The 15401-nt window shown below is 42.6% G+C and overlaps 2 protein-coding genes across 2 annotated transcripts; both read left to right on the top strand.

Moving 5' to 3' along the window:
- Positions 1-2266: 2266 nt before the first annotated feature.
- On the top strand, positions 2267-4864 carry LOC136490282 (uncharacterized). The gene is made up of 3 exons (XM_066486758.1): positions 2267-2483; positions 3301-3438; positions 4421-4864. The coding sequence occupies exons 1-3, from the start codon at positions 2373-2375 to the stop codon at positions 4598-4600; spliced, it is 429 nt and encodes a 142-aa protein (XP_066342855.1). The 5' UTR covers positions 2267-2372; the 3' UTR covers positions 4601-4864.
- A 349-nt stretch (positions 4865-5213) lies between these two features.
- LOC136490281 (pentatricopeptide repeat-containing protein At3g12770-like) lies at positions 5214-7062 on the top strand. Its single transcript, XM_066486757.1, has one exon. It carries the CDS (start codon positions 5241-5243, stop codon positions 6939-6941), a length of 1701 nt encoding a protein of 566 aa, XP_066342854.1. The 5' UTR covers positions 5214-5240; the 3' UTR covers positions 6942-7062.
- The last annotated feature ends 8339 nt before the right edge of the window (positions 7063-15401 follow it).

The following is a 15401-nucleotide window of genomic DNA, read 5'->3' as shown; positions in this document are numbered from 1 at the left end:
TTGTAATATTGACATTCCGATCATCACACTCGGCAGTATCGTTTTTTTGGTAACAATATAACACATTCATTCTCAAATTATTAGGGCGCCTATTTTTTCCTGCTGCAACGCATGGGGATTTACCTAGTAAAAAAAATCACTACCGAGCCGGTTCTGACGAGATTAGCCAACAGAAAAGAGAAGGCAAAAGCGCACCGGAGAAGACAGTCCAGATGACTCCATGAGGGTAGCATCCCGTCGCGAAAGCACCAGGGAATCGGACGACTGCATACGCCCTTCACGCGTGCCCGCAGAGCATCGCCACCCGCGCCGAGCTCCACCGCCAAGATACGGCGTCTGTCAGCCCTGTCGCCCGTGTCCTCACCACTGAGGAATTCGGTTCGGAGACAAGCCAAAAAAAAAAAAAAAAAAAAAAAAAAAAACTCCGGTCTACTTCGTCCTATTTGGCTTATATTTTTGGAAAAAAATAGGTACAGCCTAGCTGCACCCTCCCAAGAAAATCCATCACACTAGTTGAGCCAAAAAAAAACATCGTGCTGATTAAATTTTTTGGAAGCCGAATCCCTCAAAAATTTCTCTTATTCTCTTATGAAGGGGATTAATTAGGGTCAATTCATTCTATACCACTGTAAAGAGTGGAATCTAGACTATACCATCAGTAAAGAGGGCCACCCATAATATTCAATCAATTGTGCTACAACCCCCTATTCGATATATTTTTTCGAGCCTAAAATTATTGTACATGGACCATTTTAATCCTCTCTCGATTTTTTTTATTTTAGCCTTTTTTTAAAACTATTTCTAAAAATAACACCTCTGAACTTTTTATTCCAAACCCATTTGGCGCGCCAAAACTACCTGGCATGCCCAAACCGCGTTGCCGCAGCGACCCGCCTGGCATGGTTGGCTTGCCACCGTGGCATGTTAGTTGCGCGCTGACCGGTGACGTGGCCCCCTGTCGGGCCACCAACTCTAACGCGATAGCTTTCGCGCGCACCTCGCCTGGTTTGGCAAGGGGGAATATAGATCCCATGCGGGCCTCCCTCCCTCTCTCTCCCTCACTTTCTTCATCCTCCCTCCGTGCGGCCGAGAGCTTCCAGTGCCCCCAACCGGCGCCATCGGTCTCCCTCGGCCAAATCCCTCTCTGTGTCAAGTTGGTGGTCGCCCCAAGCTTCACCCGGCCTCGGGCAAGGTAATGACCCTCTTATTTCGTGTTTGCACAGCGGATCCGAAGAGTAGGTTTGCTAGCTAGGATTTGGAGAAATTTTTTTTGGGAAGAGATGTAACCTATTTTAGGTAGATCGAATACATTATGAAACTTTGGTATAGTGTCAGCCCTTGATTTTTACGTGCACATGTAGTTGCATTTGCTCTATGTTAACGTTAGTTAGTTAGAAATTTGGGGCTTGTTCGGTAGGACTGAAAAATACTGTTCCGGCTAATTATTGTGAGAGAAAAATACTGTTCTGGCAGGACGTGAACAGTGCCCCGCTGAGTGGCCCAGCCAGCCCCAGCCAGCCGAATAAGCCAGCCGAACATGCCCTTGGGTAGCATGTTTAGGTGTAGGTTAAATTTGGTTGGTATGTGCAGGTTTTATTATGTTAGTCATAATGTTTAGAGTTTAGGTTTAGTTTTAGTTGAGTTAGCTATTTAGTATAGGTTATATGTGTACATTAATTTGAAATGCTTACATTGGTGCTTAAGGCAATGAGGGTTGATTTCTTAGAACCCTCCGTTCTGATAGATAAAGGACATGTGGTGGGAGGAGAAGTGGCGAAAGCAGAGAAATGAGCAATTCCCGATGTCTCGTCTTGTTTAAAATTTGACTGATTGCACACAAATATTCGTACTCGATTACCAAACAATTATGCAAGTGATGATAAAGCAAAGTTTACCTGTCAACTCGTTTGGTCAGCATCACGAGCCGCGAGCTCGACCACCCAAGTTTGATCCTGGAGCCCAGCGGATTTCCGCTAAAAAATGAGTGGGAATGGCGAAGCTCCCCGGTTCAAAAAAAAAATATATATATACATGACAACAATATTCTGCGGGTCAAAATAAAAAAAAAGATAGCTGGGCGACGGTAGAAAACCAAGATTCCAATCCAAAGAATCCAAAACCTTGCAAGGTGGGTCAGGCTCCTCCCAGATGCACTGCTCTGTCGGTCGGTTTCGGCCCATGGGCCAGATCCATAAAACCCTAGCCCGTGGCCTTAGTTAAACCTCCTCTTCCGACCCGCCGTTTCTCTCTTCCTCGCCAAGAAAGAAAAGAAGCAGACACCCCCACCGCATTGTTCCCCTCGTCTGTCCCTTCCCTCCCCCAAGCCGCAAAGGCCTCCGGAAGCAACCAGGCGGCGCGACCCCTTGAGCGCGATGGAGGAGCAGGTGGTGACGGAGCGGATCCGGCGGAAGCTGGAGGAGGTCAACGCCACCGTGCAGCAGCACCTCGCCGGCGTCCAGGACCACGTCAACTTCACCATGCAGGTAAGAAAGAGTTCGGGCGGTGGTTCTTGGGATCCGCCGCCTCGGTTTCCCGTCCTCCGAGGGTTCGTACTGTTGGGGAGGGAGGAGCGAGATAGCTGTGGTACCCTGGTAAGATTGGCGCTAGAACTTTGGTCGGATTTTGGAGTTTCGTATTCTGATATGAAGCTGCAGGTGGAGGAGGGCGATAATTTTACTCTTCTTGATGAAATTCTCCGGATTCTTTAGCGCTAATGGGGGTAGTGGCCCGTTAATCTGATACGGAGTATTGGAGGTTCAGGGTTGTGCGAGTCTTGGATCATTTTTTTTGTTCGGATGCAATTAGAAGTCCCTGAATAAGTTTCTTTGCCATTGCTTTTAAATGTATATAAGTGCGCGAAATTGGTGGGTATTGATGCAGGACGTACGAATGTCGAAAGAGCAGCATTGCAGTAGTGGACAATGGATGCTAATTTTTTAGATATGTGAATATAGTTTTTGATGCATGTTTTTTTTTCTGCCATCTCTTAGAGATCTGCTAGTGTAACCTTATTGTTTGGTACTAGTAGTAACCATCTACTCCTGGAATTGTTCACCTTCGCACAATTTCTGGATTTGACAGGAAATTAATTTGGACTAATTACCTTGACATCGATTCTTGTGATGATGGAAAAGGGGGTTGGACTAATAGTAGTAATTATTGGAGTGAGGATATTTTATTAGTAAAAACTTCTGGTATGATTGATATCTTTGTAGGAAGGGAAGGGGCATGCTCCCAAATCGAAACACTTCGAGTGCTAATTAGTGTTTGAATTTCTGTTTTATTCTGATTGATTTTCAGCAAGCATACTTCAAGTGCGCATATGACTGCTTTGATCGGCGACGTACTCAAGAAGGGATCAACAGCTGTGTGGAGAATTGTAGTGTGCCTGTCCTTACCGCCAACAATGTTGTTGAGAATGAGATGGCCAAGTTTCAGGTACTTCTAATGTGCTGCAATACAAGTTTCATTTTTTTTTTTTTGCAAAATAGAACATAGAATTCTATGTTCATCGTTTTTAGGTACTTAATTCCTTTCTGCTTGTGCAGTACTGTAATTATGACCTGTAATTTTTTTACTTTGGAATCTTTCTGAATTTTATTTTAAGTTACTACTAATATTTGTTTTGTTTGCTCCATTTTGCTCTGATTTTATTAATCATTGCAAGTTTGCAACCACTCGAATGCTGTGTCTGAATGAACTGTCATATTTTCTGTATGCGTGATAATTTCAATGTTGTTCACCGTCACCAGCACAAATACCTCAACAAGCATGCTGCACGGGGTTTCGTTATCTACTTATCTGTGATGGTGTATTTGTTTCATGCAATCAATCATTATTTTATAATGCCATTAATTGTCACATGGTAAAGTCCCCTTCTCAGAAGATGGTTTAGGATTCACGAGCAGTATATTTTTTTGCTATAGTTATTTTGTTTGATGAATGAATGTGGTTTCATGATCTCAATGATTGAACAGTAGAAGTTTTAGAAGGTTCCCCCCTCAGAAATTTAGTTCTTATTTCATCCCCATGTATATTGTACTTCTGACATGCAATCTGAGCACCTTCTTTTTACTCCATCTGCATCTGTTGAGATCCACATGCCAACTGTTATCCACCTGGTTATTTCATCATAAAAGATCTATTAGTAGTTTTCAGTGTTATTGAACATGGTTGTCCCAAGTATCTGGAATCATCTACAGACACAATGTTACACATCTTGTTACTTTGAACAGAAAAATATGTCCTTTTGTAGGCAAAGTAGTGCATGAATAATGTCGCTGCATAACTGTTATTCATCTTCCAGTGGGTTCATAGGAGCCTTGTTTTGGCCTATTGCTATTTTAGGGTTACGCATGTATTTCTCTGCATAAACTAGCATGCCACCTACATCTTTGTTAATCATTGCCCCTTGCTTCAGGAACGGTTGAATCGGTCATTGATAGTCTGTCAAGACAAGTTTGAAGCAGCCAAGCTCCAGAAGTTGAAAACAGATGCAACTCAGGAACTGGAATCCTGTGTCAACAGATCTATCGATGACAGCATCAGGGTCCTCCCCCATGTGGTGGAGCAGATCAAGTCCACCCTCCAAATCAATTAGAGGCATTATTGCGTTTAGCATATGATCCAGATATAGTTGAGAATGTTTCATATTCAAATTTGCGGCCTAAGCCCACATTTTTCAGTGGAAAAATACTTAGCTAGAACTATGCAGAGCTCTTACCAGTATCGATAGAACGTGATTACTGTATCGTATTGCCAACATCGTCGACATTTTGAATTCTGCTGAGCTTACAGCTTAGGCATCGAAATAGCACAAGGCTGGATGAACTTGTTTCTGTGTACTTTTGTTGCAATTTTTTTATGTTGCTTCTGTTGCAGTGCAATTTAACTTTTGCTGTAGAGTATAAACTGTGCTGGAAACATTTGGTGAGACAAATGGGAAATCATTCAAACGTGAGAATTTCACAAGATCTTTGCGTTTTGGGTACTGCTGTTTGCTATGAAATTGTTTTAAAATATCTGTAAAATTGTTGCAGGTTCCTGTGAACATGGCATAAATTTGTCTGCTCGCAGCTGGCAGGAGAAAAAGCAACTGTAAAAGAAAAGAATTTTGCATTTCGATTCGAACATTTTCAATCTTTCACAAACGAAATCAGTTGTAAAAAAAAAAGCAAATCAGTATTCAAACAAAGCCCAACCCAGTCAAGCAGTCCAACTTGACCAGCCCAAATGTCGAAATGCCAGTACGGCCCCCTACCGCCGCCGCTGTCCTCGTCCACCGCTACACCCGCATCATCACCGCCGCCGCCGCCTCCTCGCCGGCCTCCCTCCGCGCCCTCCTCCCCATCTACGCTCGCGCCATCGTCCTCGGCGTATCCGCGAACCCGGCCTTCGCCACCAGCCTCATCGCCGCCGTGGCGCCCGCCTCCCTCGCCTACGCACGCAGGGTGTTCGACGCCGCGCCTGTACGCGATGCCTACATGTGGAACACCCTCCTCCGCGTGCACGCCCACTCCCAGTCGTCGTACGCCGTCGACGCCCTCGCCCTCTACAAGCGGATGCGCGCCGCCGGCGTCGCGCCGGACCATTACACCTACCCGATCGTGCTCCCGGCTTGCGCGGCTGCGCGCCGGCCGTGGCTCGGGCGAGCCGCGCACGGCGACGCGGTGCGGTTCGCGCTCGCTGGGGACGGGTTCGTGCGCTGCACTCTCATCGCGATGTACTTCCAGGAAGGGGAGGTGGCAGACGCTGAGCTAGTCTTTGCTGAGAGCCATGGATCATCCCGGACGGTGGTGTCGTGGACGGCCATGGTTGCTGGCTACGTGCAAAACTACTTCTATGGGGAGGCACGTGCGTTGTTTGGCACAATGGTTGCCGAGGGTGTACTTCCGAGTGAGATCACTCTGATCAGTTTCCTGCCCTGCTTGCAGGGCCAAGAATGGCTGAATGCCGGGGAAATGGTTCACGGGTTCGTGATCAAGTCGGGGTTTGATGCAAACATTCCATTGGCTAATGCCCTCGTCGCAATGTATGGGAAGTGCAGGAGCATTCCCATGGCAGAAGCTCTGTTTGAGGGAATGGCGGTACGCAGTCTGGTTTCTTGGAACACGATGGTTGCAATCTATGAGCAGCATGGTGATGTGGTTGAGGCAATCAAATTCTTCCGCAGGATGCTTACTGAGAAGGTGGGGTTTGATTGTGTGACTTTGGTCAGTGTTCTGTCTGCTTGTGCACGCTCAGGAGCCCTGGAGACTGGCAAATGGGTGCATGAGTTTGCCCGGAGTCATGGGCTTGACACAGATGCAAGGATTGGCAATGTTCTTGTCGACATGTATGCAAAGTGCGGCGAGATTGCTGATGCAAGGAGGGTCTTTGACTGTTTGCATGTGCGTGGTGTTGTGTCCTGGAGTGCCATGATAAATGCATATGCCAACCATGGGGATTCTGAGGAGGCTCTCAAGGTCTTCTGCCTGATGAAAAGTGAAGGGGTGAGACCAAATTGTTTCACATTCACTGCAGTTCTAGTGGCGTGTGGCCACTCAGGCCTTGTTAACGACGGACTGAAGCATTTCAACAGCATCCTTTCTGACTACCAAATGTCGCCTACACTGGAGCACTATGCCTGCATGGTTGACATGCTAGGGCGAGCTGGTAGACTTGTGGAAGCATATGAAATCATCAGGGGAATGTCGTTGCACCCAGATAAGTGCGTGTGGGGTGCATTCCTTGGGGGTTGTAAGCTTCACAGCAATCTGGAGCTAGCTGAATTCGTTGCCAAGGACCTCTTCCAGTCAGGCTCCAATGATGTCACATTCTATGTTTTGATGTCAAACATGTACTTCGAAGCTGGAATGTTGGAAGATGCAGAAAGGATAAGACGAGCCATGAAGGAGATGGAACTCAAGAAGACAGCTGGGCGTAGCGCAGTAAACCAATAGGGAAAGAATAGCCATCATGAGGTAGCAAACTTGTGTAATTCTGATATTAGTTAGCTTTATCATTTTCCATTATATGTACTAACATGCAGTTTTGATGGTCAAATTGTTTCATCTGTAATTATATAAACTTACCACATGTGGTTCTTCCCTTCTCACTTACCATTTTTATCCATGTCGTCTAGCATGCTTTCCAACCTTCATAAATCTGCTGATGTCCTCCAGAATTTTCAGAGGGCACGTGTTTGATGTAATTTTCGTACCAGAGCAACAAAAACATTAGAAACAGAAACCTCAAGCCTCCAATGTATACTGTGACTCTGTGAGTAACCCCTGAGAAAATGCTTTTTTTCCTATGCCATATTCAGCCAAAATGACATTGTGATTTCTGAGCGGAACTTCAAAATGTATCCCAAATCTCCACTCGTTGCCTGTTCCTGAGGTGATATTTTTGCCCCCAGCAGCCTCTCTCTTAATTCATTTACTGTTAGGTCTCTTGTTCATAATTTTGTTTTTGTGGTGAGATGGGTTCGTAGATACTTCTGCTTGGGTTCAATTAATGGGCTGTATAACTGTGCACTACACACTTTCTTGTAGATTATTAGGCCTGTAATTTATTCATTCAAACTAGGTTTAGTCTTTTAAGTCTCCACTGCAGGGAAGGCACTAGTAGTTTGATGAATTGAAGCACCTTGATTTTTGGCAGTAGTTTCAGTGTCATCAAATTTTTGTGCCTATGCTCTCTTCTGGGATGGTGTTGGACTGATGATGAGACTCAACATTGTTAACATTTTGATATACCGGTTATGCTTATAATCCTCTGCATTAGAAATCCTGAACTCCTGATTATATGTTGGGGGTGGAAAATAGTTTTGTAAGCTGAATTTGGTCCATCTTAGCCAACTGAGTGCTAGTTTGGGTCAAACTTATTGAATGTTAAAACTTTTGAGTATCCAATATTCTAATCTCTGAAGCTTAGTGAATTTTACAACTCTTTAATTTCTACTCTCTGATCCAAATTAGTATATCATCAAAGCAGAGGTGAGCAAATTGTTTTTTTAGAAATATAATGCTCATCACTAAAGACAATTAATAAAATTCAAGATCTCTAGTAATAAATTTTCTTATATATTTGTCTAAATTACATGGTTATAAATTTCGTATCAGCTAGCAGAGATTGAGGAATTGTTTGAGAAGGCCAAAAAGGCTCTCCCCTTCTGCCACCCTGGGATAGTAAAGTATAAAGGTAGCCATGCCAGCACTAACAAGTTCTAGAGGACAGCCAATCAGTCCACTCTAGCAGGTCAAGGACGCTTCTAATTGTGCAGTATAGTTTTTATTTGATTAAATCATCAAAACTTCTGTCCTGTATCATTTTTTTTGTTATGCACTCACTAAAGCCTTAAATTTGCAGCAATATATCAAGATGGCAGTTTCCTTGGCTCAGTACCAAAGGAAATTGGTATGTTCTCTCAAATTAATGACAATGTGATACATATAATGATCACTATTCAACTAGCAGTAATATATTTGTCGTGGCCAGGTCGATTTCATGATTAATGTATATCTTTGATTTCATTGCTAGATGTTCTTATGACTTTCATTCTGTTGGATCTCTACATGAGAGGGAGGAGAAGAGAGGTATCTGCAAGAGGAAAAATGGGTGACCAAGAGGGGGCCTATATATCACAACAATCCTAAGACAATAAGATTCCTCGTTATTTAAATATGTTCGTGCGTTTACACATGATATACATGTTTTCATGGAGATATTTTTTGGGTCAATTAATCACAATTCAACAGAGAGGTATGCTTATCATTAAACAACAGCATCAGAAATACTACTATTATTCATCAATCAATTCTCATTTATCGAATACATATACTCCTAGCTAATATCAATATGATGACACTTCGATCGACTTTATTATCTAGCGGCCGGGTCTATCTTCCTTGGAAGTTGGAACTCCTTACTCCCATCCCTGCACTCCAATATCATCTATGGCAGCAATCAGTTTATGCCACACGGCCTGCAAGGAAAACAGCCGAAAGAGTGTTAGCACTTAATTAGCAGGAACAAACTATACATTACCTGCAGAAAATATTTCACTTGCACATAGAGAATTCAATTCCTACCATGGTGTCGGCGCATCTGACAAAAATGTTTAAGCTGCACGACCTTGTCTTCGCTGTACTCCTCCTCTCTAGGTGTGAGCAGTTTGATAACACAGTGCATGTTCATTTGAGGGACATCTCTTGCGGCCTTGCAGCAGGCGCTATGCAGTTCTCTAGGGAATGGGTGGGGCGGTCCATGACGGATGAACTCCTAGCTTGCACTGCTCCAGGATGGCCTCCTTGTGCTTCTCGGTACATGTACCCATGGCTAGATGGGGATACATTACTACTACTGCGAGCAGTAGAGCTGCTACTTTCTCCAGCAACATCTTAGCAGGATCGATCTATCACTTGTAATCTGATCTGTGGTGACTACGGCACAATGAAAGTTCAATATTGTACATATATAGATATATATAGAGAGAGAGAGAGAGGAATCAATGCAATGCACCCACAAAGTTCAATATTAATGGCTAATTAATAAGTTGCCAAAATCATTGAGTATGATATAGTGAAATATGGATACTACTATATTTGGGGCGGATACGCTTCGTTTATAGAGAATAGACATTATATGTGTGGGTCTCTGGTGTCTATTTGTTCCGAGAAAATAGTATTATATAGTCACATTTAATTTCGTAGAATCCTCCTCCTATGTTATAGAGACTGTTTGGATCAATAGGGCTAGTTATTAACTGATTAAAAATTAGCTCAAATAATTAGCTGTGGTTAGCCATCTAGTTGGATAATAACCAGTTGCAGGTCTCCCTCAAAATTTTGCCCATCTATTAGCCCCCTATTTGTATGAGCTAGAGCTAAAAAGTAGTTCATTTAATTAGCCCTACATATCTAGGGCCCTGTTTGGTTCTTTAATCTGGGGACTAGAGACTAAAACAGGGACTAAGTTTTAGTCTGCTACCTTATTTGGTTCTAGGGACTAGAAGGGACTACAGCCCAAACCCACTTTAGTCACTCTACTAGTCCCCTGTTTGGCAAAGTAGGGACTATTTGGGACTAAAGTGGGCTTACTAGTCTCTAGTCCCATCTAACCAAACAGGGCCTAAAGGGTACCATGAAAAATTAGTTCATTTAATTGGTTTTCATTAATAAATGGGATAGGTAATGCTTAGAATTGGGCGTCCGGACGGTTCTCTTTCCATCGGATGCTGCATCCACCGTTAACTCGTCACGGAACTAAACGAGTTGGCGCATCGCTTCGGCTTCTTCGTATAGGCCTACACGACTTACTCATTCTCCACCGCAGGGGCTTGCTCGCTGCGCCGCTGCATCCCAACGTCGCCATGACCACCCACCTTCCTCCTTTCCCCGCTCGCTCCCTGCGCTGCTGCATCCACCCACATGCCTTCCCCACCGTGGTGCTTTGCTCCCTGGTGATCCCACCAACCTCTGTTTCCTCCCATGGACGGCCTTCTGAAGTTCTACACCTTACTCTTCGGCTCCAGGTACTCGATTGCTGCTACCCTTGAGCTCTAAGTTTCACACCTCGTCCTGCTCAGGGAGCCCCAGGTCTACAGCCTCCTCTTTAGCTCTGGGATTGATGTTGCTTGGCATATGATTTTTGGATGTTGCATTTGTTGTTTTTTTCTACAATGCATTAGAAGATTTCTCATGTTTTCGTAACAGATTTAGATGTTTCAACAGATGATCTCTCATGTTGTTGTAACAAAACTAACATGTTGCGTTACATGAATATTTGGTATTGCAGTGTTTGATTAGAGATGTCTCATCGTCTTTATTTTGATGTTGCAGTAACTAGCTGTTGGATGCTGCACTTTATTGATTTTTCCATGTTGCAGCAAACAGTGAGACGTTTCGATAGATGATTTCTCATGTTGCAGGAACAAAACCGAGATGTTTCACTACATTGTGTTTGATGTTGCAGTAACTGATGATTTGTCCTATTTATGATTAAGGATGTTTCACCTCCTTTATTTCGATGTTGCAGTAACCAAATTTTGTATGTTGCACCTCATTATTTTCCTATGTTGCAGCAACAAACTGAGATATTTCAAATAGATGATTTATCATGTTGCAGCAACAAAACTGAGATGTTCCACTATATAATGTTTGATGTTGTAGTGATAAATGATTTCTCCTTGAGATGTTTCGTCTCTTTTTGTGTTAAAGTAGTTGATTATTTGATGTTGCATGTCATTGATTTAAGATTTGCAAAAGATTTCTATAGATTTTTATCTTGGGAAGCTGTTGTTCCATCTTTGATCTGTGTTGCTTCTTTGAGCGATGTAGTTGACCAACAGCGATGTGCTCGCAGAGGTGGGTGGAAGACTGAAAGGAGCAGAGGCGATTGTACAGGTGTGCAGGACGCGGGATAAAAATAAAAGAATTGCCCACAATGAAAACAATTAATAATTAATTTTGATGGACGATGGATGGTCAGCGTCCAATGTATCCACTCTGGCTGGACATCTGAGCGGTAGCATTACTGTAAAAAAAGTGGGATGTATGCTCTCATCTAATATATGAGGTAATAATCTTGCCAAGAGTTTCCATGAAGCACACAAGAGACCCCCCCCCCCCCCCCCCCCCCCCCCTACATAGAGCAGTCGCAACGGATAGTCCATCCTTCATATCGATGTCTATACGTGTTATTACGGTACAAATACAAATCTGAATATTTCTCAAATACAAATATGAATTGGGCATTCAAATTTGAATCTGTCTGAATATTTTGTAGATTAGTGCGTATCCTACAACTAACTTTAATGACAAACGGGGAAGCAAACAAACATTATTTGAAGTGATCAAGAATGGAAATCCAAATAGGGAACCTCATTCTTTTTAGTGGATGATCATCTCCCTAAAGGTAGAGAAACACTTTTGCTACGATACAATGGCTGTATCAGATTTAGGGGCATTGGGTGAGCGATGGAAGGCTCAGATTAATCCCTACAGTCTATATGTTGTACATTTCCAAACAAATTAAAGTAATAGATAAAAGTAATTAATAGGTACGAGTAATTAAGGTCATAGTAAGAGTTAATAATGAGTGAATAAAATTTAATATATAACATTATTTTAAATTTAAGCAAGGTTATATTTGAACAAAAGTGTTTTACATATTTGGATACGGATACATACCAATACCTATTTGAACAAAAGTGACTACAAACGTCTCCTGGGAAGACAAGTCAGGGAGGAGCATGTTGAGGTTACCCTAGGGTCAACAAGGTCACCTAGAACGTCCACAAATCTCGTCGAGAGAGATGCAGAACTACAACAATGGAGGTTGAAAATTGATTCTATATCTTTTCACAGTTCAACAGTTTTGTTATATCTTGTGTGCACTCTAGAGAGCCATTTTCTTTTTTCTATCTTGTTTAGAGACAAATCCAAAATAGAAGATGGCTATATTTGGATAACCAAATAAAGAAGCTGATGGAAGGTTTTTTTTCATCAATATCTCCATTTCTAGCAATTAGGAAGGATATAAAGAGTATTTTGGAGTTGCTCTAAGTCAGCTAAATCGATTTTGAGTGGGGTTTGGGCAACAACCTACATGTGAAAGTTGGTCCAATTTCTCTAAATCCAATTCCAATACGAGTAAATGTTCTTGAAACTTCTCACAATGTTTATTAGAATCGGTTTTGTAACTTTTAGGATAGAAATTGTCGCATTTTTTGGCACCATTCAATCCAAATTCATTTGGTTTCACCTTGAACACACGACATCTCCACATAGAGAATACATTCAGCTCTTGTGATTAGCTTCTTAGGTAAAGTATCAGTGCTCAACTGCTCATATCGCATTGTGGCATCTTTCTTGCATGCAATTCGGTTCATACAAAACCTTTATTTCAAATCATAAGTAAAGGTAGACATATCTGGCCATGATGAGCTGTTGAAGCTTCCTAGCTTCGTGTTTGTTGCCTTTAATATTTCTGGTGCGTTAGGCACTTAGGGTAAGGGTAGGACGGGTGCTGTCCCTTACTGTAGTGAAGGTCTCAAATCTTCTTGTTATCGTGTGGCAGCTTCTCTGGATTCTGAAGATGCTACGCGGCAGACATTCAGGATATGAATTGTACAGCAGTAAAAAGAAACTAAACATGGTTAGAGAAAGCTCTAAGCACGTACTCCCTCCGTCCAAAAAAATGCAATCCTACAGTTTAAAATTTGTCCCACAAAAAATGCATACATAGAGCAAAGGCTGCCATATTCTCTTGTGGGACTCATCCTGAGTAAGCTGCTGCATGTAGAAAAAAAATCAGACACAAGGCTCATGAATGATGTGGTGCCCTCTCCTCCACATGTTTGGGTCTTCTAGAACATTCCGCACAGGCTTTTTTCCAGAGACTTTAACTGTGCAGGGGTATTTTTGTAATTTGGTATCATTCCTTGGTAAACGTGTTTGGTCCTACAATTGCGTTTATTATTGGACCGAGGGAGTAAGAATTCCTTGACTCATAACGAACTCAGAAAGATAGTCAAGTCATCAGATTATCTCTGAATCGAAGTGAACTCACACATATATATATCAAGATCGCTCGCTCAAACATGTTAATTGCAGTTACTTTCCCCCAAGAATATTTCCTTTTATTATGGTGTTTGGAGGAAAAAATACAAGCGTTGTGCCCCCAGTCAATGCCTTGTGTCCTCCATCTAGCCTCCACGTGTGAACAAGTGCTCATAATGCGCCAATGCCTGTGCCCTCCATCTAGCCTCCACATATGAACAAGTCTCATAATGCGCTTAGCTGTGCCCTCCATCTAGCCTACACGTATGAACAAGTGCTCATAATGCGTTTTAGCTGTGGGTGAAGGTGAACAAGCCTCCACACTATTCATCTTGCCAGAATACAGAAGGCACCATGTAGTCACAACCATCACTGTTTTTTTTAATAAAATCCAACAAACATGCTATATACTCAATTCTACACAGGCCAAACATGCAGATTTCTCCCTGACCGTTGATCTTTTTCTCAAATCGACAATCATCTTGGTTTCTAAGGGGTACATGTCCCAGAATTGTTCAAAAGTCATGAGTGTATCTTTATTTGTTCAATGTCTACAGAAATTCTGCGACGATGACGTCCATTTGCAGCACATTTGACGAAAGAAACAGAAGGGTAATTCCAACTCACTCTAAATTAACTGTGCTGTAATCTTATTCGGCTTGATGATCAGTGCATGATCGAACAAATTAATGCCAAAGACAAACACACTGCGACTAGTATTAGCACTTATATACTGCCGCCATAGCTATTTATTTGTTGAATCTACGTATAATATAACCCAACAACTGACGCGAGATCAGCAGTAACAGTGGCACTTGTGGTGGCCACTGCGGAGCTTGCACTCGCCGCCACGGCAAGAGGTCTGGCACCACGAGTTGCAGTCACCATTCTGATCCGAAGAGCACCCGTTTATCTGGTTCTGCGAGCCCCATGAATGATAGTCGTTGCAGCACATAGGATTGGACGAGGCTGCGGCAACACACATATATCACATGGACAAGAAACAAAGCATGCATTCGTTAGCTATTAGTTCTAAACAAAACAGACAAACGATGGCATTATAGGGCTGCAGCTGCTGAGAGAATAAGATGTGTCATCGTCATAGTCAAATTACCTGCCGAGGCAACAAGAAAGGCGAGTACGATGAGCACAACTGCTGCATGCACCTGTACGCTCCATGATCCTCTTCCTCTGTATAAGAATTTCTTTACGAGCTAGCAGAAAATATTTCGATCTCGATCGATGAGTTCGTCTTTGGGTGCCTATGGCTATTTATACCCGGAGACTGCATGCCTTTGATTCTACATTGTCCAAATTATGGAAATTATTATTGTTATTTACTACATTATGGAAGTTAAATCGTTCCAAATTGTTCCAAGAATGAATGCCTTCCAAACCAACATAGAGGACGTATGTAGAGGAGGCCGGTTTCCAAAGTTCACTTGGAGGCTGGATGCATGCATATAGGTAAGGCAACATGCATGCGATTCAGAACCATACATTCATATAGGTAAGTACGTTGCTCAAATTAATACAATACGATTTTTTATGTATTTGTGAGACTATTATTTTGTTGAAAACTAAGAGCTTCTCCAATAATTCATAAAATTCACTCTCAATCTTGATTTTTTTTGGCAGGAATGAAAATTGAGAAGTTGTCTCCAACAATTCCTTATCCCAACTTCTAATGTTTCCGGACTTGGCAAAATCGATTGATATAAGCGGAAAGATACATGTGGTGGCGACTTCTCTGATTCTCTCATTGTTTCTTTCTTCTCATGCCGTAGGCTCTTCGTCCTTGCATGTCCTTGCATGCCGTAGGCTCTTCCTTGCCGTATGTTTCCCATTGTTTACAGA

The sequence above is a fragment of the Miscanthus floridulus genome, chromosome 10 (genome assembly GCF_019320115.1).
Source record: "Miscanthus floridulus cultivar M001 chromosome 10, ASM1932011v1, whole genome shotgun sequence".
NCBI lineage: Eukaryota > Viridiplantae > Streptophyta > Magnoliopsida > Poales > Poaceae > Miscanthus > Miscanthus floridulus.
The sequence above is the reverse complement of the archived record's forward strand: the minus strand, read 5'-3'. Positions and strand labels throughout refer to the sequence as shown.

Excerpts from the sequence above, each read along its gene's own strand:
- LOC136490282 (XM_066486758.1), top strand. The coding sequence starts at position 2,373 with ATGGAGGAGCAGGTGGTGACGGAGCGGATCCGGCGGAAGCTGGAGGAG. Across the intron at positions 2,484-3,300 it reads ACGTCAACTTCACCATGCAG|CAAGCATACTTCAAGTGCGC; the intron begins GTAAGAAAGAGT and ends ATTGATTTTCAG. Across the intron at positions 3,439-4,420 it reads ATGAGATGGCCAAGTTTCAG|GAACGGTTGAATCGGTCATT; the intron begins GTACTTCTAATG and ends CCCTTGCTTCAG.
- LOC136490281 (XM_066486757.1), top strand. The coding sequence starts at position 5,241 with ATGCCAGTACGGCCCCCTACCGCCGCCGCTGTCCTCGTCCACCGCTAC.